The sequence below is a fragment of the Natrix helvetica genome, assembly GCF_964273705.1.
Source record: "Natrix helvetica genome assembly, chromosome: Z".
NCBI lineage: Eukaryota > Metazoa > Chordata > Lepidosauria > Squamata > Natricidae > Natrix > Natrix helvetica.
The window spans coordinates 907,057-931,614 of NC_138554.1; the positions used below are offsets into that span (position 1 = coordinate 907,057).

At 51.3% G+C, this 24,558-nt stretch overlaps 1 protein-coding gene across 2 annotated transcripts; it reads right to left on the reverse strand.

Moving 5' to 3' along the window:
- Positions 1–589: 589 nt before the first annotated feature.
- LOC309381215 (sentrin-specific protease 3-like) lies at positions 590–24,039 on the reverse strand. Of its 2 annotated transcripts, XM_081931956.1 has the most exons (12): positions 23,877–24,039; positions 22,474–22,551; positions 20,062–21,046; positions 16,353–16,655; positions 14,369–14,480; positions 13,386–13,533; positions 11,237–11,284; positions 10,025–10,102; positions 8,713–8,850; positions 6,504–6,587; positions 5,709–5,759; positions 590–1,462 (listed from the first exon to the last, which is right to left on the reverse strand). In XM_081931956.1, exons 3-12 carry the CDS (start codon positions 21,032–21,034, stop codon positions 1,352–1,354), a joined length of 2,046 nt encoding a protein of 681 aa, XP_081788082.1. In that variant the 5' UTR covers positions 21,035–21,046; positions 22,474–22,551; positions 23,877–24,039; the 3' UTR covers positions 590–1,351. The 2 variants fall into 2 exon arrangements, with proteins under 2 accessions (XP_081788082.1, XP_081788081.1); XM_081931955.1 differs by lacking the exon at positions 22,474–22,551.
- Between the last annotated feature and the right edge of the window lie 519 nt (positions 24,040–24,558).

Sequence of the window (24,558 nt, forward strand, 5' to 3'; positions counted from 1 at the left end):
ATCCCCGGGGTCAACATTCACACTCTTGGCAAGTGGCTCGTATTTATGACGGTCGCAGTGTCCCGGGGGGTATCACCTGATCCCCTTTTGCGACCGGAGCGAAGTCAACAGGGAAGCCAGATCCGCTTAACAACCAGTTAAGAAGTGTGGTGATCTGTTTAACGGTGGCAAGAAAATGTTGCAAAACGGGGCAAGGCTCGCTTAAGAAATGTCTCGCTTACCAACAAAAGGGCTCAACTGTAGTTCAGTTGAGGACTTCCTGTATCTGAGGGGCTGCCCCAAAGAACCGGGGGTGGGGTGGGGGTTGTTCCTTTTATTTTCTAAAGGCAGGATAAGAAAACAATGGATGGGAATTAAACAAGGAGAGAGGCAACTTAGAATTAAGGATAAATTTCAATTCACCAGTGGAACTGCTTGCCACCAGAAGTTGTGGGTGCTCCGTTTAACACGAGACTGGGTGGCCGTTGTCCGAAATGGTCATAGCGTCTCCTGCCTGAGCAGGGGGTTGGACTACAAGACCTCCAAGGTCCCCCCCCCCCCCGGTCCCAGCTCTATTTCCACTCGCCATCACAAGTCCACTTCACTTGAATGCTTCTTCAAAGAACAATTTTTATTACCCACAATGGCAGCCATTGTATTAAAAAACGCTTGTTTTCAGTTAATCTCGGCCCACCCAGTGCAGCCCCCTTCCCTCTTTTCCAATGCCTTTCCCCTTTTTTCTGGGCAGGGGGGGGGGGGGAGAGGAAATACATTGTGAACTAACACGATGAAGCCACAGAGGTGACAGAGCACAGGAGGGGGTGGTGTGTCTGTGTCCGGGGGTCTCCCGTGTGCCCCCTCCTTTTCCGGTCCCGAGTTCAGGATTCCCCACGCTTTTCTCAGATCGGCAGGGAGCGGGCCCCCCCCGTCTCGGCCACCTCCCTGATGCCGGCAGACCCCCCCCTCAATTCCCAAAGGAAACAACCGCGAGAAAGGCTACCTGTCCCAGATTGAAACAGGAACCGAAAAAAAACCAAACAGAATGACCAGAAAGAAAAGAAAGGAAGAGAGAGAGAGGGAGGGAAGGAGGAGGGAAGGAGGGTCAGGACATAACTTGGGTTAAAAAAACAACAACGTCCCTTCCCCCCCCCCCCCCCCCACGTAAGTCCGGTGGATCAAACCTCAAAACAGTCCCCTTGTCTCTGGCTGAAATCCTGGGGAGGTTGGGGCCTGCTCCCCCCCGGCCGGACGAAGGCCTGCAGCTGCTCCGGTCCAAGGGTTGTGCGGCGTTCCTGGTGGGGAGGTGTGTGTGTGTGGGGGGGCTTGGGAGGGAGAGGAGGGGGTAGGGTAGGGGGGGGTGCAGCTGGGGCTGTCACGCAAGGAGTTTGCAGTGGCACAGCTCCTTGTACATCTGTCGGCGGAGTTTCGGCATATCCTGCTGTGTGAAGGTGAAGGGCAGGCCCAGGGCCAGGAATTTGGAATACTGCGGAAGGAAAAAAAAAAGACGAAATTAAGAAAAAAAAAAAGATCGATTTGAGGATCTGCTTTGTGGTCGGAGCCGATCGAGAGCAATAAATGAGAATATTTGTCGCTCAGGGTCGAAATGAGGGCTCCTCGGTGCTCCCTCGGAGCTGGCTGGGGTATTATTATTATTGTTTTGGCAGACGTTTCATGACCCAACTAGGGAACGTCATCAGCACTAGAAAGGAGTGGGGTTATGGAAAGAAAGAGGAGGACGAGGACTGTGGGCTCCTTGGTGCTCTCTGAGCTGCATTGTATTCCTGAAGATGTTTCATGACCCAACTAGGGAACGTCATCAAGGCTAGAAGAGAGGAAGGCTTATGGCAGGGGTCGGCAACCTTAAACCTTCAAAGGGCCATAACCGGAAGCCCCCCGTTCAATTCTGGAGCCGACCAGAAGTCCAGTCCCCCCCCCCCTATAGAGTCTCCTCCTAGCACGGCCTCCTTTTGACTCTACCTGCCCTAACCGAAAGCCCCATCCATTGTGGAGCCCACGGGCGACAGGGAGCCGCAGCAGAGGGATGGAAGAGCCACTGGGGGCTCCAGAGGGGGAGGAAGAGGAGGAGAACTGTGGGGTCCTTAGTGCTCTCTGACTTGGTGGGTTTTCTTCCAGACGTTTCATGACTCAGCTAGGGAACATCATCAGAGCTAAAAATGCACCTCCCCTCCCCCCTCACACTGATGAAGTTCCCTAGTTTACAATACAATAGTAGAGTTGGAAGGAGCCTTGGAGGTCTTCTAGTCCAACCCCCTGCCTAGGCGGGAAACCCTATACCGTTTCAGACAAATGGCTATCCAACCTCTTCTTAAAGACTTCCAGTGTTGGGGCATTCACAACTTCTGGAGGCAACTTCTGTTCCTCTGATTAATTGTTCTAACTGTCAGGAAGTTTCTCCTCAGTTCTAAGTTGTTTCTCTCCTTGATTAGTTTCCACCCATTGCTTCTTGTCCTGCCCTCAGGTGCCTTGGAGAATAGTTTGACTCCCTCTTCTTTGTGGCAACCCCTGAGATATTGGAATAATGCTATCATGTCTCCCCTGTTCCTTCTTTCTCTTAAGCTAGACATTCCCAGTTCCTGCAACCGTTCTTCATATGTTTTAGCCTCCAGTCCCCTAATCCTCTTTGTTACTCTTCTCTGCACTCTTTCTAGAGTCTTCGCATCTTTTTTACATCGTGGTGACCAAAACTGAATGCAATTATTCCAAGTGTGGCCTTACCAAGGCATTATAAAGTGGTATTAACCCTTCACGTGATCTTGATTCTCTCCCTCTGTTGATGCAGCCTAGAACTGTGTTGGCTTTTTTGGCAGCTGCTGCACACGGCTGGCTAATATTTAAATGGTTGTCCACTAGGACTCCAAGATCCCTTCCACAGTTACTACTGTTGAGCAAGGTACCACCTATACTGTACCTGTGCATTCCGTTTTTCTTGCCTAAATGTAGAACCTGACTCTTTTCACCATTGAATTTCATTTTATTAGATAGTGCCCAATGTCCAAGTTTGTCAAGATCCTTCTGTATCTTTAGCCTGTCTTCTGGAGTGTTGGCTATTCCTGCCAGCTTGGTGTCATCTGCAAATTTGATGAGTTCCCCATTTATTCCCTCATCCAAATCATTGATGAAGATGTTGAAGAGTCCTGGGCCCAAAACAGAGCCTTGGGGTACTCCACTGCATACCTCCCTCCATGTAGATGCAGTTCCATTGAGGACTACACGTTGAGTGCGGTTGGTCAGCCAGTTACGAATCCATCTGGTGGTGATGCTGTCTAACCCACATTCTTCTACTTTATCTAGTAGTAGGTTATGGTCTACCTTATCAAATGCCTTACTGAAGTCCAAGTAAACTATATCGACGGCATTCCTCTGGTCCACTAGTTTTGTCCCTTTGTCAAAGAATGCAATAAGATTAGTCTGGCATGATCTGTTTTTGACAAACCCATGTTGGCTTTTGGCTATTACTTTGTTTACTTCTAGGTGTTAGCTAATTCGTTGCTTGAGTATCTTTTCCAGAATCTTTCCTGGTATTGAGGTCAGGCTGATAGGTCTGTTTTACCTCTTTGTGTAAAGACAGATGCAAAACATGAGTTAAATAGTTCTGCTTTCTCCCTGTTGCTTGTCACCTTCTTGCCACTTTCTCCCAGCAATGGACCAATTGTTTCCTTAACCTTTTTCTTGTTTTTAACATGTTGGAAGAAGCTTTTTTTTGTTATTTTTTACTTTTGTGGCAAGCCTTTCTTCATTGTGAGCCTTAGCTTTCCTCACTTCATCTTTACAGGCTCGGGCTATTTGCTGATATTCTGCCTTAGTTAAGTCCCCCCCTTTCCACTTTTTATACTTAAGTTTTTTGCCTTTCAATTTGTCAGAGAGTTCTTTATGCAGCCATGATACTGGTTTCTTTTGGGAGCTGTTATTTTTCTTCTTCATTGGTATTGTGCTACACTGGGCTTTTGTAATCTCATTTTTCAAAATTTCCCAAGCGTCTTGAGTTGTTTTCCCCTTGAGGATTCTCCTCCATGGAATTCTTCCTAAGCTCTAAGTTTATTGAAATTAGCTCTCTTAAAGTCCAAGACTCTAGTTTGACTTTGTTCTACTACTTGTGTTTGCATAATGTTGAATTCCAATATTGCATGGTCACTTGCCCCCAGGGTTCTTGGGGCTTCAACACCTTCTATCATTTCCTCTCTGTTGAGTGAGAATTAAGTCCAATATGGCCGATCCCCTTGTTTCCTTCTCTACTTTTTGGGAAACAAAGTTGTCTGCTAGGTTTGTTAGGAACCTGTTGGATCTTCCACTTGGTGCAGAGTTTGTTTCCCAGTTGATGTCAGGGTAGTTAAAATCCCCCAGTACTATTGTGGTGTGCTTCCTACATACCTTAGTTAGCTGACTAGCGAAAAGTTCATCTACTTCCTCTGCTTGGTTGGGTGGCCTGTAGTATAGACTTATGGCAGTGTCATTCCCCCCCCCCCCCCAACCTTTAATATTGACCCAAATGCATTCAAGATAGTTCTCATCATTGTTGTGCTCTATTTATTTCTTATATATAGTGCAACTCCACCTCCTCTTTTATTTGGTCTATTTCTTTTAAATAATTTAACTCCTTCTACCTGTATGTTTCATTTGTGGCTTTCTTTAATGGCAACAATATCGTATCTGCCCTCTTTTATTTGAATTTCTAATTCGCCCTGTTTATTCCTCATACTCTGGGCATTGGTGTATAGACATTTGAGTCCATTTTGATTGACCTTGTGTTTACTGTCTACATAACCTGTGTTAGGCCTGACTGCCCCTATTTTCTTGCCACTTGTTTGATTCATGCACATGGTATGGCACTCACTATTAAGTGCTTGGTTTTGCTTGACAGCGGGAGTGATAATCTTACCCGCACAAACATCTGTGTTACATGCACTGATAACCCTATGAGTTTTAGATTGCTGGGGTCAGAAATGTTCTGTATCAATTAATTCTCTGTCCCCACTGTTCAGTTTAAATGTTTATCCAGAAAATCTGTGAATTTGATGCCAAGTAACTCAGTCCCTTTCTTGGATGGGTGCAAACCATCTCTTTTGTACAGTTTTTCATTGGACCAGCTGCAGGCATCATGACTAATAAAACCAAAGCCTTCCCTTTTACACCACTCCTTTAGCCAAACATTAAACTCTGCTACACGCTGGCCCTTCCCTTTTTCTTCCTTCTATACAGGTAAAACCTCTGAAAAGATAAGCCTACAACCTATACTACTAAGTTCATACCCCAAGCTCTGGAAATCATTCCTTACAGAAAGTACATCTTTTTGGGACAGATCCTTTGTGCCAAGATGTATAATAGCATCAACGTCACAGTCCTTACTTGCATTCTTGACTATCTTAAGAATAGGCCTCGTGTCTCTGCTGGCAGTAGCACCTGGCAGACACCTGGGTCATGAAATGTCTGCAAGGAAACCACCAGGTTCAGAGAGCACCAAGGACCCCACACTCCTTTTCTTCCTCTCCCTCTCCTCCTCTTCTCTCCCCTCCTCCTCTTCTTCTTCTCTCCCCTCTTCCTCTTCCTCCTCCTCCAGAACGCTGGAAGCACCCTTTCCAGGGGCAAATTTTATTCAAAGGGTCTACGAGCTGCCTTTCCAGAAGTGCTTCTGCCTTTGAACAGGTAGGAAAGGTGCCCCCACCCCGCACTGTCCAAGCGCCAGGGCCCCCCTTTGGCGCCAGTTCTCTCACCTGCAGGACAAAGGCTCCACAATCACTGTCGTTGTTTTGTCGGGCGATGTTCTGGGTGGGAGAAAATGCAACGGGTCAGATCAGGCGGGGAAAGAGAGCAGGGGGTCCCCCCAGCCCCCAAGGTGCCCACCCCTCTTCCCCCACTCGCCTGACCAGACCCATCCCACACTTGGAGAAAGCTGGCCGGGGGTTGGCCCCCTTCCTCACCTGGGCTCCCACCTGCGTCCTCTCTGCCTTCCTGCCCGACCTCCCTAAGCCACTCTGGGGTCCCAATTCTCGCCTCCGTCCCCCTGAGCGGTCACTTCCGCCCAGCCACAGAGGGGCACCTGGCATCTTCTATCATTTTATAGCTCAAAGGATCAAGGTAGATTTTGGGGGGGGCAGACCCCCCAAAAGGGCTGAATTTTACACATCCACCTAAACTGAAATGAGAGTCAGTTTGAGCTAGTGGTTAAGGCGCTAGCCTAAAAGCCAGATGGGCGGGAGTTTTAGTCTCGCCTTAGGCACGAAAGCCAAGTAGGTGAATTTGGCCCAATCACCAGGAGAGACAGTGAGTTCTAGTCCCATTTTAGGCATGAAAGCCAGGTAGGTGACTTTGTGCCAATCACCAGGAGACGGGGAGTTCTAGTCCCGCCCTAGACACGAAAGCTGGTTAGGTTGGAAGAGCCTCCTGGCTGCCGGAGGGGTGATCCCCCCAGGTTAAATTTGGGAGGCCCCGAGAAGCTGAGGGAGAGGAACCCGAAGGAGATGGGTCACTGGAGACCCCTCCCCAAATGCTTGGGAAGAGACACCCACCATCTGGAAAACCCCTCTCCAGCCTTCTCGGAAGTCAGGACGATTCTTCTTATCCGCTTCGGCTTGCAGGTACCTGCAGATGTGCTGGATGGGGGGGGGGGGGGGGAGAGAGGAGGGGGAAGGTGCGTCAAACAGAAAGCAGCAGTCCCATTGCCCCCCCCACAACTTAATTGTTTGTAATATTATATATTTTACTTTATTCAAATTAAAATCCCCCCCTTCCCAAAACTCCAATCCATAAAACAACCGAGATATTTTAAAAGGTGCCTTAAAAACAAAACAAAAAAACAACCCAGAACATATAGCTTAGTCCTCGACTTACGACCCCAATGGAGTCACTTAACAATCATGGCACGAGAGATTTGTGAAGCGAATTTTGTCTTGTTTTACAATCTTTCGTGCCATGATTGTTAAGTGACTCTCCATCGCCGATATATTAAGTGAACACAGTCGCTAAGCGAATCCGGCTTTTCCCCGTGTTGACTTTGCTGGTCAGGAGGTCGTAAAAAGAGGAATCCCGTGAACCCGAGACAGGGCGACCGTCATGAACCCGAATCGTCTGAATTTTGACCACGTTTGACTACAAGGATGTGGCAACGTTCATGAGTTTGAAAGACAATCGCAAGCCACCTTTTATCTGCGCCGTTGTAACTTTCAACGGTCACTTAATGAACTGTTGTAAGTCAAGGACCGCCTGCATAGACGTATTATCCCCTCCTAGTTGAAAACTGACTAATATATTACTACAGTGTTTGCAGACACCTGCATTTTTTTTAAAGTAGTCAATGTATTGACAAATTAACGGCCTGTCTTTTACATACCATTTTATCGATGGCAAAAAAAAAAAAAAAAATAGTCAACAGGAAAAATTAAGAATATAAAAGGCAAAATAAAGATTTCCAAGTTCTTAGGGAAGTGGGATCGTAATCCACTCGTGGAAAAATTTTCCGCAGCTTCCCATCGATCCCAAATTGCCCCGAGAATGCCCTGGCTTATCCATCGTTGGCTAATTAAATATAATAAATCCAGTCTCCACCGTAGGGGGAAGTGCGTGGAAAGAGCTGGGGGGGGGGGGGGCAGGGCCACTCCACCTCCAGCCTCCTCCACCAAAAAGCCCCTCCCCCAAGTGTCTTTTTCTGAAAACAAGACAACCTTGGTGCTTCCTCTTTCCACCACCCCCCACCCCCCACCTCTCCTGCCAATCTCAGGGGAGCAGTCTCCAGGGGCAGAGAAAGGGGTGCTCAGTGCGCCTGGATCCCCGGCCTCCCCGGGACTTTGCAAGCTCCAAATCCTTTCTCCAAAAGTTGCTTTTTTCCAAAAGAAAAACTGGAATTTCTTGGGGGTTTTCCCCCCCCTGAAAACATTTCGCTTCTCACCCAAGAAGCTTCTTCAGTTCTAACTGATTGGTGGGGAATGGAAGGAGTCGGTCCAGTTCTTCAGTCAGTGAGAACGGAAGAAGCTTCTTGAATGATTGTGGAGCATGGTTAGAGGGAAAAGAAGGACTTTGGGGGGACACGATAGCAGCCTTCCAGTATTTGAGGGGCTGCCCCAAAGAAGAAGAGGGAGTCTAGCTATTCTACCAAGGTCCAGAAGGCAGGAAGAGAAGAAACAACGGATGGAAACTCATCAAGGAAAGAAGCAACCTGGAACTAAGGAGATATTTCCTGACTGTGAGGACAATTAACCAGCGGAACTGCTTGCCACCAGAAGTTGTGGGTGCCTCCATCCCTGGAGGCTTTTAAGAAGAGACTGGGCAGCCATATGTCTTGAATAGTGTAGGGTCTCCTGCATAAGCAGGGGCTGGACTAGAAGACCTCCAAGGTCCCTTCCTCCTCTCTTCTCCCTATTCTCTCATCTCCCCTCTTCTTCCCTTCCTGAAATTCTTATTTCCTCCCCTCCTTTCTCTGACCCTCTCTTACTATCCCTGAGAACAAATTAACCCGTGGAACAGCTTGCCACCAGAAGCTGGGGGCGCTCCATCTTCGGAGCTCCTTAAGAAGAGACTGCTTTAGGGTTTCCTGCTCGAGTGGGGGGGGGGGGGGGGGCTGGACTGGAGGACCTCCGAGGTCCCTTCCGGCTGTACCCTGATTCCAAGAAGCGAAACATTTCCAAAGGGGGAAAAAAAAACCCACCAAGAAAGTCCAATGGCCCTTTTGGAATAACAGTGGAGGATGGAGCCCTTTCCTGCCCACAGCTGAGCCCGCCTTACCTTGGGACACCGCCGGTTGAGGGTCCGCTGGGAATCCAGGTAGGTGATCTTCTTCTGCTTCACCTCCACGCAGATCAGCGACCAATGAACCTCCAGATGGATCGGGATCAACAGGATCTCTTTGTTAAAAATGTCCACCTGGGGGGACGGGGGGGACGACGATTTAAAACGGAGGAAGAAACCAAAAGAGACAACGATAAGTTGGGCCCAAAACTTTGGTTATTGTCTTGAATTGGAACACTGGGAAAAATCATGGGAGAAAAATGCCCCAGTTAACAACGTCAGCAGCCTACAAAAAAACTTGTACAAGATGTTTTATCGTTGGCATTTAACCCCCCCCCCGGCGTGACTGGCCAAAATGTCCCCAAAGCCTTCGCCTGAATGTTGGAAATGCAGCTATAAACAAGGAACTTTCTATCACGTGTGGTGGCCACGCCCCAAAATAAAGAGACGGCTAGAGGAAATTACAGGACAAAAGATAGAGATGAAACCGGAAGTATTCCCACTGGGCACATTAAGGGGAAACATGGGTAAAACAATTCCAACACATAATACTGCATATATTAACCGCAGCTAGAATCGCTTTTGCTCAAAATTGGAAAGAAGAGCAAACCCCCGCTCTGATCTAACGATAGTAAGAAAGGTACTTGATTGTGCAGGGATGGATAGGTTGACCGTGGAATTAGAGGACAGAGAAGACTACTAAATAAGGCATATTAAAGATTTATATCAAAAAGAGAGAGAAATGTACACATTTGTAAATATCGGTGTAATTTAAACGAGTATAGAATACATAGTACAGTAATCTAAATAATTAGTAACGATTTAATAGGAGTGACATCAATATGGAAACGCTGGGACAAATGGAACTGGGTGTTGTCGTTAATGTTCAGATATGTTTAATAAAAAATTAAAAAATAAAGTCCCCCTGGGGATGGACGGAGGGGACACAGGAGGAGGTCAGCGGGGTCTCCCAGCAGGGCCTTCCCCTTCTCCCTCCCTGGCTGTACAGGTGGGGAAGGGGGGCTTGGGCTTCAGCCTCTGGGGCTTTGGCGATGGGGACTCCCCCCGGTGCACCTTGAACAGATTCACTCAATGACTGAGCCACTAATTTAACTGCCACAGTGACTCGCTTAACAACGGTGGCAAGAAAAACTGGCAAAATTCCCTTCACCACCATCTCACTTAGCGACAGCGGTGGTTGTTACGTTGAGGACTACCTGTTTTCCCTTTCCTGTCCACCTGGCCGAGGGGCTGCAAAGGAAGGATAGCGGGGGCGGGTGGGGGGGGGGAAAGGAGAAACCCCACTTACATTTTTGGTCCAACGCTTCACGCCTTCGTACCCCTTGGTTCGTAGCTTATCGTAGAAAAAACTGTTGAAAAAGTGAACCTGAGGGAGGGGAAAAAAGAGAAATTGAGGAAGACGGAGGTGCAAAAAAAAAAAAAAAAAGGCAGAGACCCTCACCAATTGGCCCAATTCACCAGGTCCACCTGTGACCTAAGACAGGGGTCCCCATCCTTGGCAACTTTAAGACTGGTGGACTTCAACTCCCAGAATTCCTGGCTGAGGAATCCTGGGAGCTGAAGTTCACAATAAGTCATAAAGGGGGCACAAACCGTAAGCCCCCTTTTACCTGGGACGTATTTATTTATTCAGCGTATGGCATATCAAAGTGCCATTCAAGGTGGCTGTGCACAAGGCTGGGCAGGCCTTTTTTCCGGCACCAGTGACCGGTTTTCCAATTGCACTAGGACAGCGCCCCAGAGGGTCAAGGTCATTGCCCAGAGGGTCACGGGTTGCCCTCTCCCCTCTTGGAAAGAGCTTTATAGCTCCCGCTGCCTTAAGAAAGTTCAAAACATCCTTAAAGATCCATCTCATCCTGGGCACCCCTTTTTTTTTTGAACTATTACCTTCTGGCAGACGGTACAGGATAATAAAAAGCAAAGACAAAGAGGCTGAGAAACAGCTTCTATCCCAGGGCAGTAACTATATTCAATTCTACTGTATAGTGAAATATTAATGCAAGATCGTTTTTCAATTTCAATTATATAGCAAGTGTGGAGGATGTGTGTGTGTGTGTGTTTGTGTTTTTACTTTTATAGTTATAATGTACACTGAAGTTGGCATTTAATATATTTTTTTTGCAAACAAAGGAGGCTTGCAGAGGGTTTGGGAGGCCCGCAGAGTGGAAAAATTTACCTCTTAAAAATCATGGTGCGTCTTATACTCCGAAACATTCGGTAGTTTAGGGAAACGTAATAAAAAAATCTACATTTTTATGGAAGGTGTACATTTTACACTTGGCATCCGTTGCTGGGTTTCCCCCCCCCCCCCCCAGAGTCAAGGGACAAAAGCGCCTCCTTCTTCAGGAGTTCCAAAGGCTTTCCACCGAAGCCTCTGTGCCCGGGCATTGCAGTGTGGGGGCATTGGGCATCCCTTGGGACTCTCGTTTACATTTGGCAGTCATGTCCTTATATTGCAAGCGCACGAAAGGAAGAAAAAAGGTGGAGAAACGGGGCTCACCTTTTCTGGCACGGTGTCCATAACGAGGTCCCCGTACATGTTCATCACCTGCTCGAAAGGGGGACGGGGGGGGTGGATTAAAACAAGGACACCACATAGGCAGCCCTGGGGGGGGGGGGAGGGGGGAGCAAACCATCCCACGCAGGGCTGGATTGTCTCCCTAACCACCAGTATAACCACAGCCCAGGGGGAAACGGTGCTCCGGATCGAAAGGCCCGAGTTGAACTGTGAGGATCTCGGCACTCTCTGGGTCTGGTTTCCTTGAAAACGTCTCATGACCCAACTAGGGAACATCATCAGTGCTAGAAGGGTTGTGGGGAGGAAGAGGAGGAGGACTGTGGGGTCCCTGGTGCTCTTTGGGCTTTTCAGGAGGCAACTGGACTTCCTTTTTTTTCTTTCTTTTGAAGATGTTTTGCTTCTCATCCAAGGAGCTTCTGACAGGATAGAGGGGAAGGGAAGGATTGATCCGTCCTATTATTTTTATCCACTATCCCGTCAGAGCTGAAGAAGCTCCTTGGATGAGAAGCGAAATGTCTTCAAAAGAAGAAAAAAAACCACAAGGAAGTCCACTTGCCTCCTGAAAAAGCCCCTTTGGGACAACCAGGACCTGGAGGACGGAGGATCTCTACAGAATGGGAGCTGGGCAGTTGTCTTCCAGATGTTCTGTGACCCAACTAGGGGGATGTCAGCAGGGCTAAAAGGAAGAGGGGGCTGTGGGGAGGAAGAGGAGGAGAAGAGGAGGAGGAAGAGAAGGAGGGAAAAGAGGAAGAGGGAGAAGGGAATGAGGAGAGAAGGGAAGGAGGAAGAGGGGAGGAAGGAGGAAGAATGGAAAGAGGAAGAGGGAGAAAGGAAGGAGAGAAGGGGAGGAGGAAGAGGAGGAAAGGTAAGGAGGCGGGGAGAAGGAAGAGGAGGAGAGGAGGAGGAAGAGAAGGGAAGGAGAAAGAAGAGGAGGCAAAGGGAAGGAGGAAGAGGAGGAGAAGAGGAGAGAAGGGAAGAAAAGAAGGAGGAAGAGGAGGAGGGGGGAAGAAGTAGGTAGGGTGGATGAAAAGGGGAGAAGGGAAAGAGGAGGAAGGGAGGAGGAAGAGGAGGGGAGAAGGAAAGGAGGAGGAAGAAGAGAAGGTGGGAGCAGGAAGAGGAGGAGAGTAGGAAAGGAGGAGGGGAGGAGGAAGAGGAGAAGGAGGAAAGAAAGGAACGTGGTGGGGAGGAGGAAGAGGAGGAGAGAAAGGAGAAAGGGAGGAGGAAGAGGAGGGGAGAAGGGAAGGAGGAGGAAGAGGAGGAGAAGGAGGGGGGAGGAAGAAGAGAAGGAGGAGGGGAGAAGGAAGAGGAGGAGAGAAAGGAAGGAGAAGGGGAAGAGGAAGAGGAGAAGGAGACAAGGAAGAGGAGGAGGGAAGGAGAAGGAAGGGAGGCGAAAGAGGAAGAGAGAAGGGAAGGAGGAGGAAGAGAGAAAGGAAGACGGAGGGGAGGAGGAAGAGGAGGAGGAAAGGAAAGAGGAGGAGGAGAGACGGGGAGGTGTCAACCCAGAAGCTGACCTGACCCAAGCGATGGTGGCCGCTTGAGGGGTTGCCCCACTGGAGCTCAGGGATAGGGAGGGGGGGAGGGAGGGGGGAATTCAGATAGAAGGGAATCTGTAGCCAAAACAACGTCTTTTCTCTGGGGAACCAAGGACATTCTCGCACCTGGTCGATGGAAGGCGGAGCAATGATGCCACCCGGTTGCCAGTGTCCCCCCCCTTCCCCCCCCCGTGAAGGGCCCACCTGGCTGATGGCCTTGAGAAAGTAGGAAAAACTTTTTCTTCTCATTGGGGGAAACGGCAGGGGGCTTTTTCACCAAGAGTATCCTTTGAGGGATCGACCTGCCTGGGAGTCTCACTTGCGAAGGGGTGGTTACTGGGAGGAGGAGGAGGAGGAGGAGGAGAAGAAGAAGGACTGTGGGGTCCTAGAAATGGTTTCAGCCGATGTTTAAAATTGAGCCCAGGTAGGCGGCTCAGGGGAGCTCGGGCAGGTTAAAAAAATGCACCGCAGAGGCATCAGGGAGCCTGGCACCTCTGGGGCGGCCTCCCTCCGGGGCAACCGCCCGCCCTGTGTGCTGCCCAAGGCCTCTACGGGCCGCCCCACCCTCGCCCATCCTCCCTCCTCCGCCCAAACCCTACCTGGTCATTGAGCCAGTTGGAGCCGAAGAGGGTCTGCAGGTCGTCCATGGTCACCACGTGGCGCTTGTACGTCACCCGGAAGGTCCGGATGACGGCGTTGCCCGGCATGCGCTGGTAGGACTGGATCAGCTGGTTGATCAAGCTCTTCCTGCAGGGGCCAAAAGGACAACAGCCGTGGGGGACCCCTCAATGGGAAGGGAGGCCCAGGGGGACGGTGGCAGACGGGGGGCTCTCTCTGGGACCCCCTTGAGTCGACTCCACCTAAGAGTGGAGTCCCATTTCGAGCCCAGGAGCTCCTAACCCTATCAATGTCTGTCTAGCTCTCTCTCTCTCTCTCTGTCTGTCTCTCTCTATCTATCTGATCAGATAACCATTTTTCCTGGATGATATAAGGCCTTGGGCCCCTGGGGTTTGGACTAGAAAACCTCCAAAGTTCCTTCCAACCTTATGATTCTACAATGTCCCTCTCCCTCCCTCCCTCCCTCCCTCTACCTCTCCATCCATCCACCCATCTCCATCCATCCGTTTTCAAAAGACCAGACAACCCCCCAGGGAGGGGTGTGGGACTAGAAGACCTCAACGGTCCCTTCCGACATCCTGCAAGGGCTTGAAGCCCTCCCGCTCACCACGAGCTGCACAAGGGACTTCGATTCCCAGAATCCCCATATCTAGCTGGGAATTTTGGGAGTCGCGTCTTTTAGCTTGGCTCTTTCCAGAGACCAGCAAGGCTTTTCTTCCCAGGGGTAGATTAAACCTGGGGGGCGGGGGGAGCCAACCGTTCCTCTTGTAGGGGAGCTCAGATTTGGAGGTTGGGTGGGGCTGGCAAGGGTTCTGTGGGGCAGCCTTCCTGGAGCCTTGATCTTTTGGGGGGGAGGGGGAGGAAAGCTGAGCTATTTGCCCATTAGCGGCTGGAGGGGGGGGGGAAGGCAGGGAGGAATAAGAGCAGGGAGGGGGGGTAGCAGTGGGGGGGGGGTGGATCGTACCTCTGGAGGGTGGAGAATTCCTGCTGAAAGATGTCCTCCAGCTTCCCCACCACCTCGTCCACGCTGATGGGAATGAGGCTGCCGTACGTCTGCAGGAACTCGTCCAAGATATCTGGCAGGAAGGACAGAAGGATGTGGAGGAAGCAACCAAATTCAGCCCATCTTTTTTTGGAGGGGTGTATCTCAAGGAGGGACGAGGGGAAAGGGGTGGGTGGGAGGGAGAAGGGCTGCTGCCTCTAAGGCTGCTGGGGAAAAAAGCCTTTTATTCCATATTTCATGTTGATTTTTAACCTGTCCTTTTTATAAAAAAAAAGATTGTAAACTTTGCACAAACTTTTAAGTCCTCGACTTAAAACAGTTCATTTCGTGACCGTTTACAAAGTTACATCACCATTGGAAAAAAAAATGACTGAGGACCGTTTTTCACACTTAACGACCACTGCCGCATCCCCGGGGTCAAAATTCTTGGCTTGGCAACGGGCTCGTATTTATGATGGCCGCAGAATCCCTGTGTGTGTGTGTGTGTGTGTGTGTGTGTGTGTGTGATGCGATCCCCTCCAGATGAGCAAAGTCAACAACCGGGTTACTAAGCTATCAACTGCAGGGCTTCGTTTCCCAAACGTGGCAGTTGTCAAATCGAAGCGAAGCTCACTTTAACAAATGTCTCCTTTAGCGACAGGAATTTTGGCTTCGATCGTGGTCGTAGGTCCGTTGGGAGCCGCTTGCTATGAAAGACACCCACTCTCCACAAACAACACACCCCAGGGTGGATTAAAAAATCTGGTTTTTTAACATTTATATCGGGTTTTTTTTTCATTTTTAAATCAAATTTATTTTTAATAAAATGCCTTTGGAGTAAAAAAATCTCTCTCCTAAAGCCAAGTTTTTTATTTAAGATACAGTATTAACAATTTAGTTTATTCGGCATGAAATGGAGTTGACTTATGTAGCATGAAGCGGCTGTATATTCTGCAGTTTTTACCTTTTGGGTCAACTCATTCAAGCAATCCAAGCTTTGCCAGCTGAGATAAAATGCACCTGCATTGATGCATTCACAGTACCTTCACAGTGGCCATGAGACAAATGATAATATTTGCATTTTTGGTCAACTCTTTCAAGGAATCCAAATGATAAATCATAAAACAAAGTTCCGGAATATTCCTTTCTCCCCTTCTTTTGCAAATCTAGGTACAGTTCAAACCGCAAGATGGTCTGAAGAGAAATGCCTCCGTCCCACCAGGCGCTAAGCGTGGGGAGGAAGGGCGAGCAGTGAAAAGGAAAGTGAAACCTTCTAAGCAGCTTCTAAATTTGATATTAAAGAGCACCTGTCATTTCAGATCCACCCTGGCAGTGCCTGTTAGAGGGCATCCAGCTTGTTGTGTCACTGATGCATCACCAGCCATCCCATTTAAGCGATTGGGACAGTCGGTGAGTCAACAGCGCATCAGAGGAGGAGCCGCTGCAGGACAAAGATTACAGTTGCTCTTTCAAAATTATGAATTAAATCGAGTTGATTTAAATCAAGCCTTTTTAAGGTAAAGGCTCCCCTCGCACATCTGTGCTAGTCGTTCCCGACTCTAGGGGGCGCTGCTCATCTCCGTTTCAAAGGTGAAGAGCCAGCGCTGTCTGAAGACGTCTCCGTGGTCACGTGGCCCGTAGGACTCACCGCCCAAAGGCGCATGGAACGCCGTTCCCTTCCCACCAAAGGTGGTTCCTATTTTTCTACTTGCATTTTTTACCTGCTTTCGAACTGCTAGGTTGGCAGAAGCTGGGACAAGTCACGGGAGCTCACTCCGTTAGGTGGCGCTCGGGATTTGAACCGCCAACCTTTCTGATCGACAGGCTCAGCGTCTTAAGCCTCTGAGCCACTGACAGAGCCTTTTTACTAGTGATTTAAATCTCAATTTCAATTGTGGCTGAAATTGACTTGATTTAAACCAAATCCACCCTGACACACACACACAAACACACACGCTGCTCTTACTGTGCACACATGTGACGTGTTCCTCCCGCAGCAGACCGGGTTGAGCCGCGTTCTCGCCCTGCTTCTCTTCAGCCTCTTCGGCAGCCACGTTGGCCGGCTGGCTCCCGCCTTCCGCCCGGCCGGCCGAAGGATCCGGCGGCCGGCCGTTGTCTCGGGTCCCTTGGAAAAGCTCCTCAGCCACGTGGCCTCCGATGCTGCAGACGTTGCTGATGAGGATGGTGGCGTCCGGCAAGCCGGGCAGGGAGCAGAGTTCGCCGTCCGGAGGGAGAGAGGCAAAGCCGTTGGGAAGGGCATCCAGGGCGTCTGCAGGACAGGGGGAGAAGTTTGGGCAGGGGGCTTCAACGAATCTGATCACTGCGGTCGTAGGAAGCGAGGAAACTGCTCGGGGGGGGGGGGCTTCAGCTCCCAGAATTCCCTGGCCCTGAGGCATTCCTTTCAAAGCACAGTGTGCCCATTGTGGCCTGCTTACTCTCTTCTAATCCCTTCCTCTGCAATCTCCCCACTGTGGGAAGAAAGAAAAAAGCAGGCAAGGGGAATTTTGGGAGTTGAAGTCCGCCATCTTCAAGTGGCCAAGGTTGAGAGACACAGCTTTAGATCAACGTCCCTCCACTCTGGCAGCGTCCTTCAGATCCCACAATTCCCCAGCCGGAGGGGCCGTCGTTGAGAATTCTGGGAGTTGAACGTAGAGCTGAAAACGGTCAAGGGGGGGGGGGGGAAGGCAACGCCTGACACCTAATGAGGCTCATTTCCTCATTCTGGGAGGAGAATACAGGACTTCTTCCTTGGCCTAGGACTCATCCCCAACAACACCAACACCAAGCAAAAAAAAAAACCCTTCAGTGGTATGGATTGGTGAGCCCCCATTCAATAAGCGGTGAAGGCCTCGGGCCCATTGTTCTGACCAGGCTTCCCAAGAGCATGAAGAAAACTCCTTGTCCCGACAAAAAAACCCCTTTTTTATTAATTGACTGTGAATTCTGCTCATTCCCATCCAGCAAAGTCTTTTCAAAGGAGGATTTACTGTCACAGACCTTCTCTGGCTTGGAGAGCTGCCAGGCTGATCTCTGCAGAACTTGGCCAGGAGTCTCGGAGAGTCGTGAACCAATGAAGCGAACTAACTGTCTCCTGCAAACTCCACTCCCCTTTCGCCCCTCTTTTATTTCCTCTGGGAGGGGCCCTTCATCCTCCACCTGTGGCCTTACTCCCAAGTCGACCCCTGTTCTTTGGCTGTTCCCTTCGTCTGGCAGCTCTGCGCATGCGCACACTGGGAACAGGCTCCAGCTGTTCTTCTGCCTCACTGATCTCTGACTCTGAAGGCAGCTGATAACTGTCAGTTGGCTCTGGCCCCACTCTCTGCCTCCGACACAGAGCCCTTCTCAGAGCCTTCCCCAGACTCCAGGACTGGCCCAGGTTCCTCCTCACTCTCCGAATCTGCTGCTAGCTCCAATGGCCGCTGGAGGGCCACAACACACATGTCTTCTCCTAGACTTAGAAATCCTTCAGTCTCTCCTGCTCTGGTCAGCTTATGGCTTGACCACTGCAATACATTCCACATAGGACTACCCCAAAGGTGATTTCTGGGTTCCTCTTGGATTAAACAATATCGGGGACCCCGGAAAAGATCCGGATCTGAAGGGAGAACTTCATTGAGGGTCTCCAGCTCAGGCAGGGGAGCTGGACTAGAAGACCTCTAGGATTCCTTTCCAACTCTGTTACTCTGCATTCTGGATGGTCTGGATGGCGAGGGTCCCTGAAGCCTATTTCTGGGTAATGGGGCTTTGCTTCGGATGTCTGACCGGTGCCGTGTTTGTCAGGGGTGTCCAAACTTGGGAACTTTAAGACTTGTGGACTTCAACTCCCAGAATTCCCCAGCCAGCATGGCTGGCTGGGGAATTCTGGGAGTTGAAGTCCACAAGTCTTAAAGTTCCCAAGTTTGGACACCCCTGGTGTTTGTGGTTTCGATTGCTGTGTTATCTTATTGCTTTGCGTGCTTTTAAGACTTGATCGAAGGTGGAAGCAGAGAAGGGGATGGGCAAAGGATGAGATGGTTAGGGAGGGTCATCGACTCGACGAACGGGAATTTGGGCAAACCGCGGGAGAGAGCGGAGGGCAGGTGGAACTTTCAACTGGGTGGGGAAAACCTGGGAAGCTTTCAGATTCGGGTTTTCCCAGAAGCGCCAACATGGCTCTCTTCACCAATTGGAATTTTGCCTGGGATTTACTTTGGGATGCTATTTGGAACCCTGACAATAAGCTGAGGTTAAAATCAGTTGACGGACGAGGGCGACCGTTTCCCAGGATTCGTTCACACCCCTGGCTGTTTTTGTACCTGCTCGTTCGACAATCTTAGTAGCTGCAAAATTGAATGCACCTCCTACGGGCAGCCCAAAGCACGCTCTCTGCTAGAACAGGGGTCTCCAACCTTGGCCGCTTCGAAGACTCGCGGACTTTTAACTCTCACAACTCTGGGAGTTGGAAAGTCCACAAGCCTTCAAGGTTACCAAGGTTGGAGACCCCTGTGTGTTAGAGAGAAGTTTCCCGCCTCCAGCACGAGTCCGAAAGCTCGGAAAACAAAACCTTTGGTCCCGGCGACTGACTTAGATTGGATCCTGTAAAATTACCTCGGGACACATATATTCGCCTCTCCTGCGTGGAAAATATATGTATAATAATTTAATAGAAGATTTTCCCCCATCCCACAGAATTGAGGCCCCGAGAGGCGCTTATAACGACCACGCGTCACGTCCAACAGCCTCTGATACCACAGCACCTTCCGAGTGACCGCACCCACATTGCTCTGCCTCTGCATCCCTGTGTCTCAGCCTCAGTGGTTTTAAGAGGTGGGGACTTCAACTCCCAGAATTCCCCAGCCAGCAAGAATTCAGAACGGATTCGCCAGAATTGAGCATAGAAAGGACAAGGACACATGGGGGCCGGAGTACTTTTGATCTCCTGTTTTGATTGGGTCACTTTCTTAATAGACGGTGGGAATGCGGTTGAAGTCGTATACCCTGAGTTCAGCAAAATAACCCATGACAATCTAAATTAATAAACAGCTTAAATACAGGCTAGGTGGCACGACAATTAAATGGGACTCTTGATAGGCTGGCTGGGGAATTCTGGGAGTTGAAGTCTGCCCCTCTTAGTTTGGGAAACGTTTTTGTGGCGCTTTATGGTTTCACCTTCAGCGCCAATCAATCAATGTCTGGGCCAGGGAACCATTCATAAAGGTCGCAATTTGAAGAGAGACAGTAAGGGCAGTGCTGCTGAGTGGGGGGGGGTCTTTCTGCTTAGGATGCCAACCCCAAGTTTCATGATTTATAGACTGGGGGAGGGGAGGGGGAAAGTCCTGCAATTCAACCCAGCTGTTAGTCCGTTACTCCTGGGACGGCCCCCCAAATAATTCAGCGCCATAAAGAAACCGAAGTTCTTTATGTTGTTCCAGAACAAACGAGTTGGAAGGGATCTTAGAGGTCTTCTAGTCCAACCCCTTGCCCAGGCAGGAAGTCCTATACCATTCTGGACAAATGCCGGTCCAGTCGCTTCTTAAAAAAACCCCGTGTGTTGGGGAAACCTCACAACTTCTGGAAGGCAATCCGTTCCACTGACTTAAGGGTTCTACGGCCAGTCAGGGAGTTTTTCCTTAATTCTAGGTGGGACGTGAGTTCTAGAGCAGAATTTCCACCCTCCCTCCACGTTTGCGCTTTACCTCCATCTCCGTCCAGGCCGTGCTGCGGCTCGCCCATCTTCCTCGTCCTGGGGGACACCTGGGCTCCCCGGGGAAGGTATTTGAGTAGGGCGGCTGCTCCTTCCTCCCCGGGTTCAATCGCTCCGGGGTCCTTGTTGAAGCTCACCCGCTGGAGCTCCATGTACTGAGGGTAAGGGGAGGCCTCTTCCATCAGGGCCCCCAGCAAGCTGAGGCGGGAGTGCTGAGGCGTGGATGGAGACGGGGGGAAGGCTCCCCCCAATTCGTAGTCCAGGCGGGGCTCGGAAGAGTGCGGCTTGCAGCTGGCCAGGTGGGGCCGGCCCTTGGCCGCGCTTTGGCAGACCTCCACCGCTGCTCCCAAAGGACAGCTCTTCTTAAAGACGGGGAGGTGGTCGTCGTCGGGCTGGGAGCCGGGGGAGAGGGACATGGATGACCGGCCGCGCTTCGCCCCTCCTCGCCGGCGTCCCTTGGCGGCCATCTTGCCCAACAGCTTCCAGAGGAAAGCCAGGGAGCTCTTAGAATACAGAAACATCCGGAAGGCACGCCGGGCCCGTTGTCGCTTACGGCGGAAACAATGTCTGGAGGTCCCCGTCAGCTGCACGCGCCTTCGGGCCTGAGCGCCGGTGCCGACTTCGAAAGGCCAGCTATGCCCGCCGCTCCTGGCCAGCTTCTCCTGGGGGGCTTTGTGCCGGGAGAACTCCGACGACCCGCCCGCCACCCCCCAGTTGGATACGCGGGAGAGATCCCACTGGCCTTCGCGCTGCTCCTCGTCGCTGCTGGAGGACAAAGGGTTGAAGCTGGGGAGCGGCTTCTTGGCGCAGGCCAGGCGCCGGCTCCCTTCGAAGCAGCCGCCTCGTTGGCGCTCCGGGTCGCGCCATTCTCGGGACGCTCGGCAAAACTTGTCTGGGTGGCCCATGGGGTCGTGGAGGCTGGGGGGGCCTCCCCAGTACTTCTTCTCCTGGATGCTTTCCTTCATCGCTCCGATGGGCTGAAGGGGGGGGGGAGAGAGAGGCAGCTCTAATCAGAGGGACGTGGCACATGGGCTTCCAAGCAGAAGGGTACAAAACTGATCTCTAATCCATTTAACTCCCTGGGGGACTCAAAAACGAAGATTAGAGGAGGCCAGAACGGCCACAGTTAGGGGACTCCAGCTGCCCATTCCCTGCTTAGTGCAACCACATTTATGACTTGATATTTTACTCCATCTTTACTCCAAGTAACTAGAGGTGGCAAGTATGCATAACACCCCCTTCTCTTTTATTCCCACCCACCCACAACCACCACCCTGTGAGGTGTGTGAGGCTGAGGGAGAGCGGTAGGCTGACCCAAAGTCACCCAGTGGGGTTTTCATGCTTAAGGTGGGACTAGAACTCACCGTCTCCTGGTGAGTGGCCCAAAGTCATCCAGCCGGCTTCCATAGAGAGAGACTACAACTCCCTCTCTCCTGGCGATTGGCCCGAAGTCACCCACCCAGCTTTCATGCCTAAGATGAGACTAGAACTCCCACTCTCGTAGTGGTTGGCCCGAAGTCACCCACCCAGTTTTCATGCCTAGGACAAAGCTAGAACTCACCGTCTCCTGGTTTCTAAGTCAGCACTTTAAACATGAGGCCGTATTGGCTCCCTAACCCTGACTGTAGGATGGGGGTGACCACTTTAAAAACAGAGCAACCTCTGGGCCCAGAAATGGAGGATGACATGACCCATGCTCCTCTTCCACGACAGCTTCCAAAGAGTCCACCCTTTCCCTGCCTGCGACAACTCCCTGGACAAAAACAGACAGGCCCACTTCATCTCTTCCCTGTTCAAGGATCCTTTGGATGCCTAGCACTGCCTGAGCAGGGGGCTGGACTAGAAGACCTCCAAGGTCCCTTTCCAGCTCTACTCTGATTGACTGAATGACTGTGGCTGCTTTATCTTTAAACGACACACAGATGTTCAGAGAAGATGCTTTATAAACCTGCATTTACTTGTGGGGGGGTATGACATTTGCCTGCCCACTGGCCTGAGCTGCCCATACAGGCAGTCCTTGACTTACAGCAGTTCATTTAGGGACCGTTTAAAGTTATGACGACACTGAAAACAGTGACCGATGACCGTTTTTCCCACTTAACGACCGTTGCAGCACCCCCCCGAGGGTCATGTGATCAAAATACAGACGCTTGTCTACGGACTCAGATTTCTGACGGTTGCGGTGTCCCGGGGTAAAACAAGACAATGGGGAAGCCAGATTCAGTTAACAACCGTGTGACTCACTTAATAAAATTCTTTATTGGCCGAGTGTGATTAGACACACAAGGAATTTGTCTCTGGTGCCGAAGCTGTGAGTGTACATACCACAATAGTGATAGAACAACAACTGCAATGGTTATTAATAGATGCAGCAAGAAAGGTCGTAAAACGAAACAAAACTCATTTAGCAACTCTCCCCCTCAGCAGTAGAAACGGGCTCAATTGTGGTCGTAAGTCGAGGACTGCCTGTGGAAGGGCAGCGCTAAGGTGCACCACAGGAAAAAAAAGGTTATAACACTCTTTGAGTGGGTCAGAATTGAGGCTTTCCACCAGGGCTGATACCTGGACTACAACTCCCAGAATGTACACCCAGCCATCCCTTTTGATATCTGGACTACAACTCCCATGGTTCCCCAGCCGGCCATGCTTTAAGATGACTGGACTTCAACTCCCAGAATGCCTTGAGGGCCCCCCCTTAAAGCCTCTTCCTAGGCCCAGGCACTCAGAACATGCTCAGGAACCCAGCAACCCGTTCACAGAGGATCCGGCTGAGGGCGGAACTCCCAGGCGGCCAGCAGGGGCTTCTGGGAAATGGGTATCCCCACACAGCTGCAGGTTGGAGAAATTAGGGCAAATACCAGCAATATTGTTGGCCCGGCGGAACTTTGGCAAAAATGTGAAGTGTGGTTGGACTACAATGTGCTGGCTGGGAATCCTGGGACATGTAGTCCACAACTCTTAAAGCATGCTGGGTGGGGGAATCCTGGGAGGGAAGTCCAGGTATCCAAAAGGATGCCCGGTTGGGGAATTCTGGGTGTTGTAGTCCACCCTTCTTAAAGCATGTTGGATGGTGAATCCTGGGCATTGTAGTCCAGGTATCCAAAAGGATGGGCGGGTGGGGAATTCTGGGAGTTGTAGTCCAGGTATCTTAAGGCATTTGTAGTCCAGGTATCAAAAGGGAATTCTGGATGTGGCAGTCCAGGTATCAAAAGGCACGGCTGGGAGGGGAATTCTGGGAATCGTAGTCCACCCCTCTTAAAGCATGCTGGGTGGGGAATCCTGGGAGTTGTAGTCCAGGTATCAAAAGGGAATTGTGGGAGTTGTAGTCCCCACCTCCTAAAGTGGCCAAGACTGGGCCCTCCTCCCTCTTCTAAAACCTCCCCAATCCCCCTGCCCCCATTTCCACCAAGGAGGGCGAGGCTCAGCCACACACAACACCCCCACACACATACACACCCTCATTTGGGGCCAGTGGGGGGCAGGAGAAGGGTGGGAATCCCTCCCGCCTCCCATCCAGGGGGAGGCCTGGGGCCCAGAGAAGGCGGCGCAGGGGGCCCTCCCACCCATAGGGCCACTGGGGGGTCCAGGTGGGGGCCTCCCCCTCCCCACAGCCATAGGGGCGGCCGAGGCTGCTGGGAAGACCCTCGCGAGGCCGGAGGGGCGGGGCAGGGGGCGGGAGGGGGCGGGGCCCGGAGGGGCGGGGGCCCGCATGGCGCGCGGGGCACGATGGGAGGGGCTCCTGTGGGGAGTGGGAGGCAGGGGAGGCCGGGGGGGGGAGGGGTTCGGGCCCTCGCGGGCGCGGCTCACCGTCTACGCAGCGGGCCCAGGCGCGCGGCCCCCGCGGGAAGAGAGGCCGGGCCGCGAGGGACGCTCCGCGCTCGCTCTCCCCTCCTCCCGCCGCCGCCGCCGCCGCCGCCTCCTTCCCTCACAAACTGCCGCGGCTGCCGGCGCCGCCCAATGGCGTCATCAAGCGGCGTCTGGAGGAAAGGGCGGGGCCAGCCGCCGACGGAGAGGGAGAGCGCGCGCGCATGGGACGCCGTGATGCCGCGTGACGTCACGCACCGCGCCGCCTTTCCCGCGCCGCCCTCTCCGCCCTAGCGTCATCCTCCCTCCCTCCCTCCCCTCCCAAGGCACGACGGGATTGGGCGCCGCCTTTGGGGGAATGCCGGGAGTTGTAGTCCTGAGTGGGAATAGGGGGTTCTCTGCCCAGCCAGCCTGTCAGAAGTATTTTCTTTCTTTCTTTCCTTCTTTCTCTCTCTCTCTCTCTCTTTCTTTCCTTCTTTCTCTCTTTTCTTCTTTTTCTCTTTCTTTCTCTCTTTCTTTCCTTCCTTCTTTCTCTCTCTCTCACACACTCTCTCTTTCTTTCTCTTTCTTTCCTTCCTTCCTTCTTTCTCTCTCTCTCTCTCTCCTTCCTACCTTCTTTCTTTCTTTCTTTCTTTCTTTCTTTCTCTTTCTTTTCTGGCCTTCGCTGTTGAGCAACCCTGTTTCC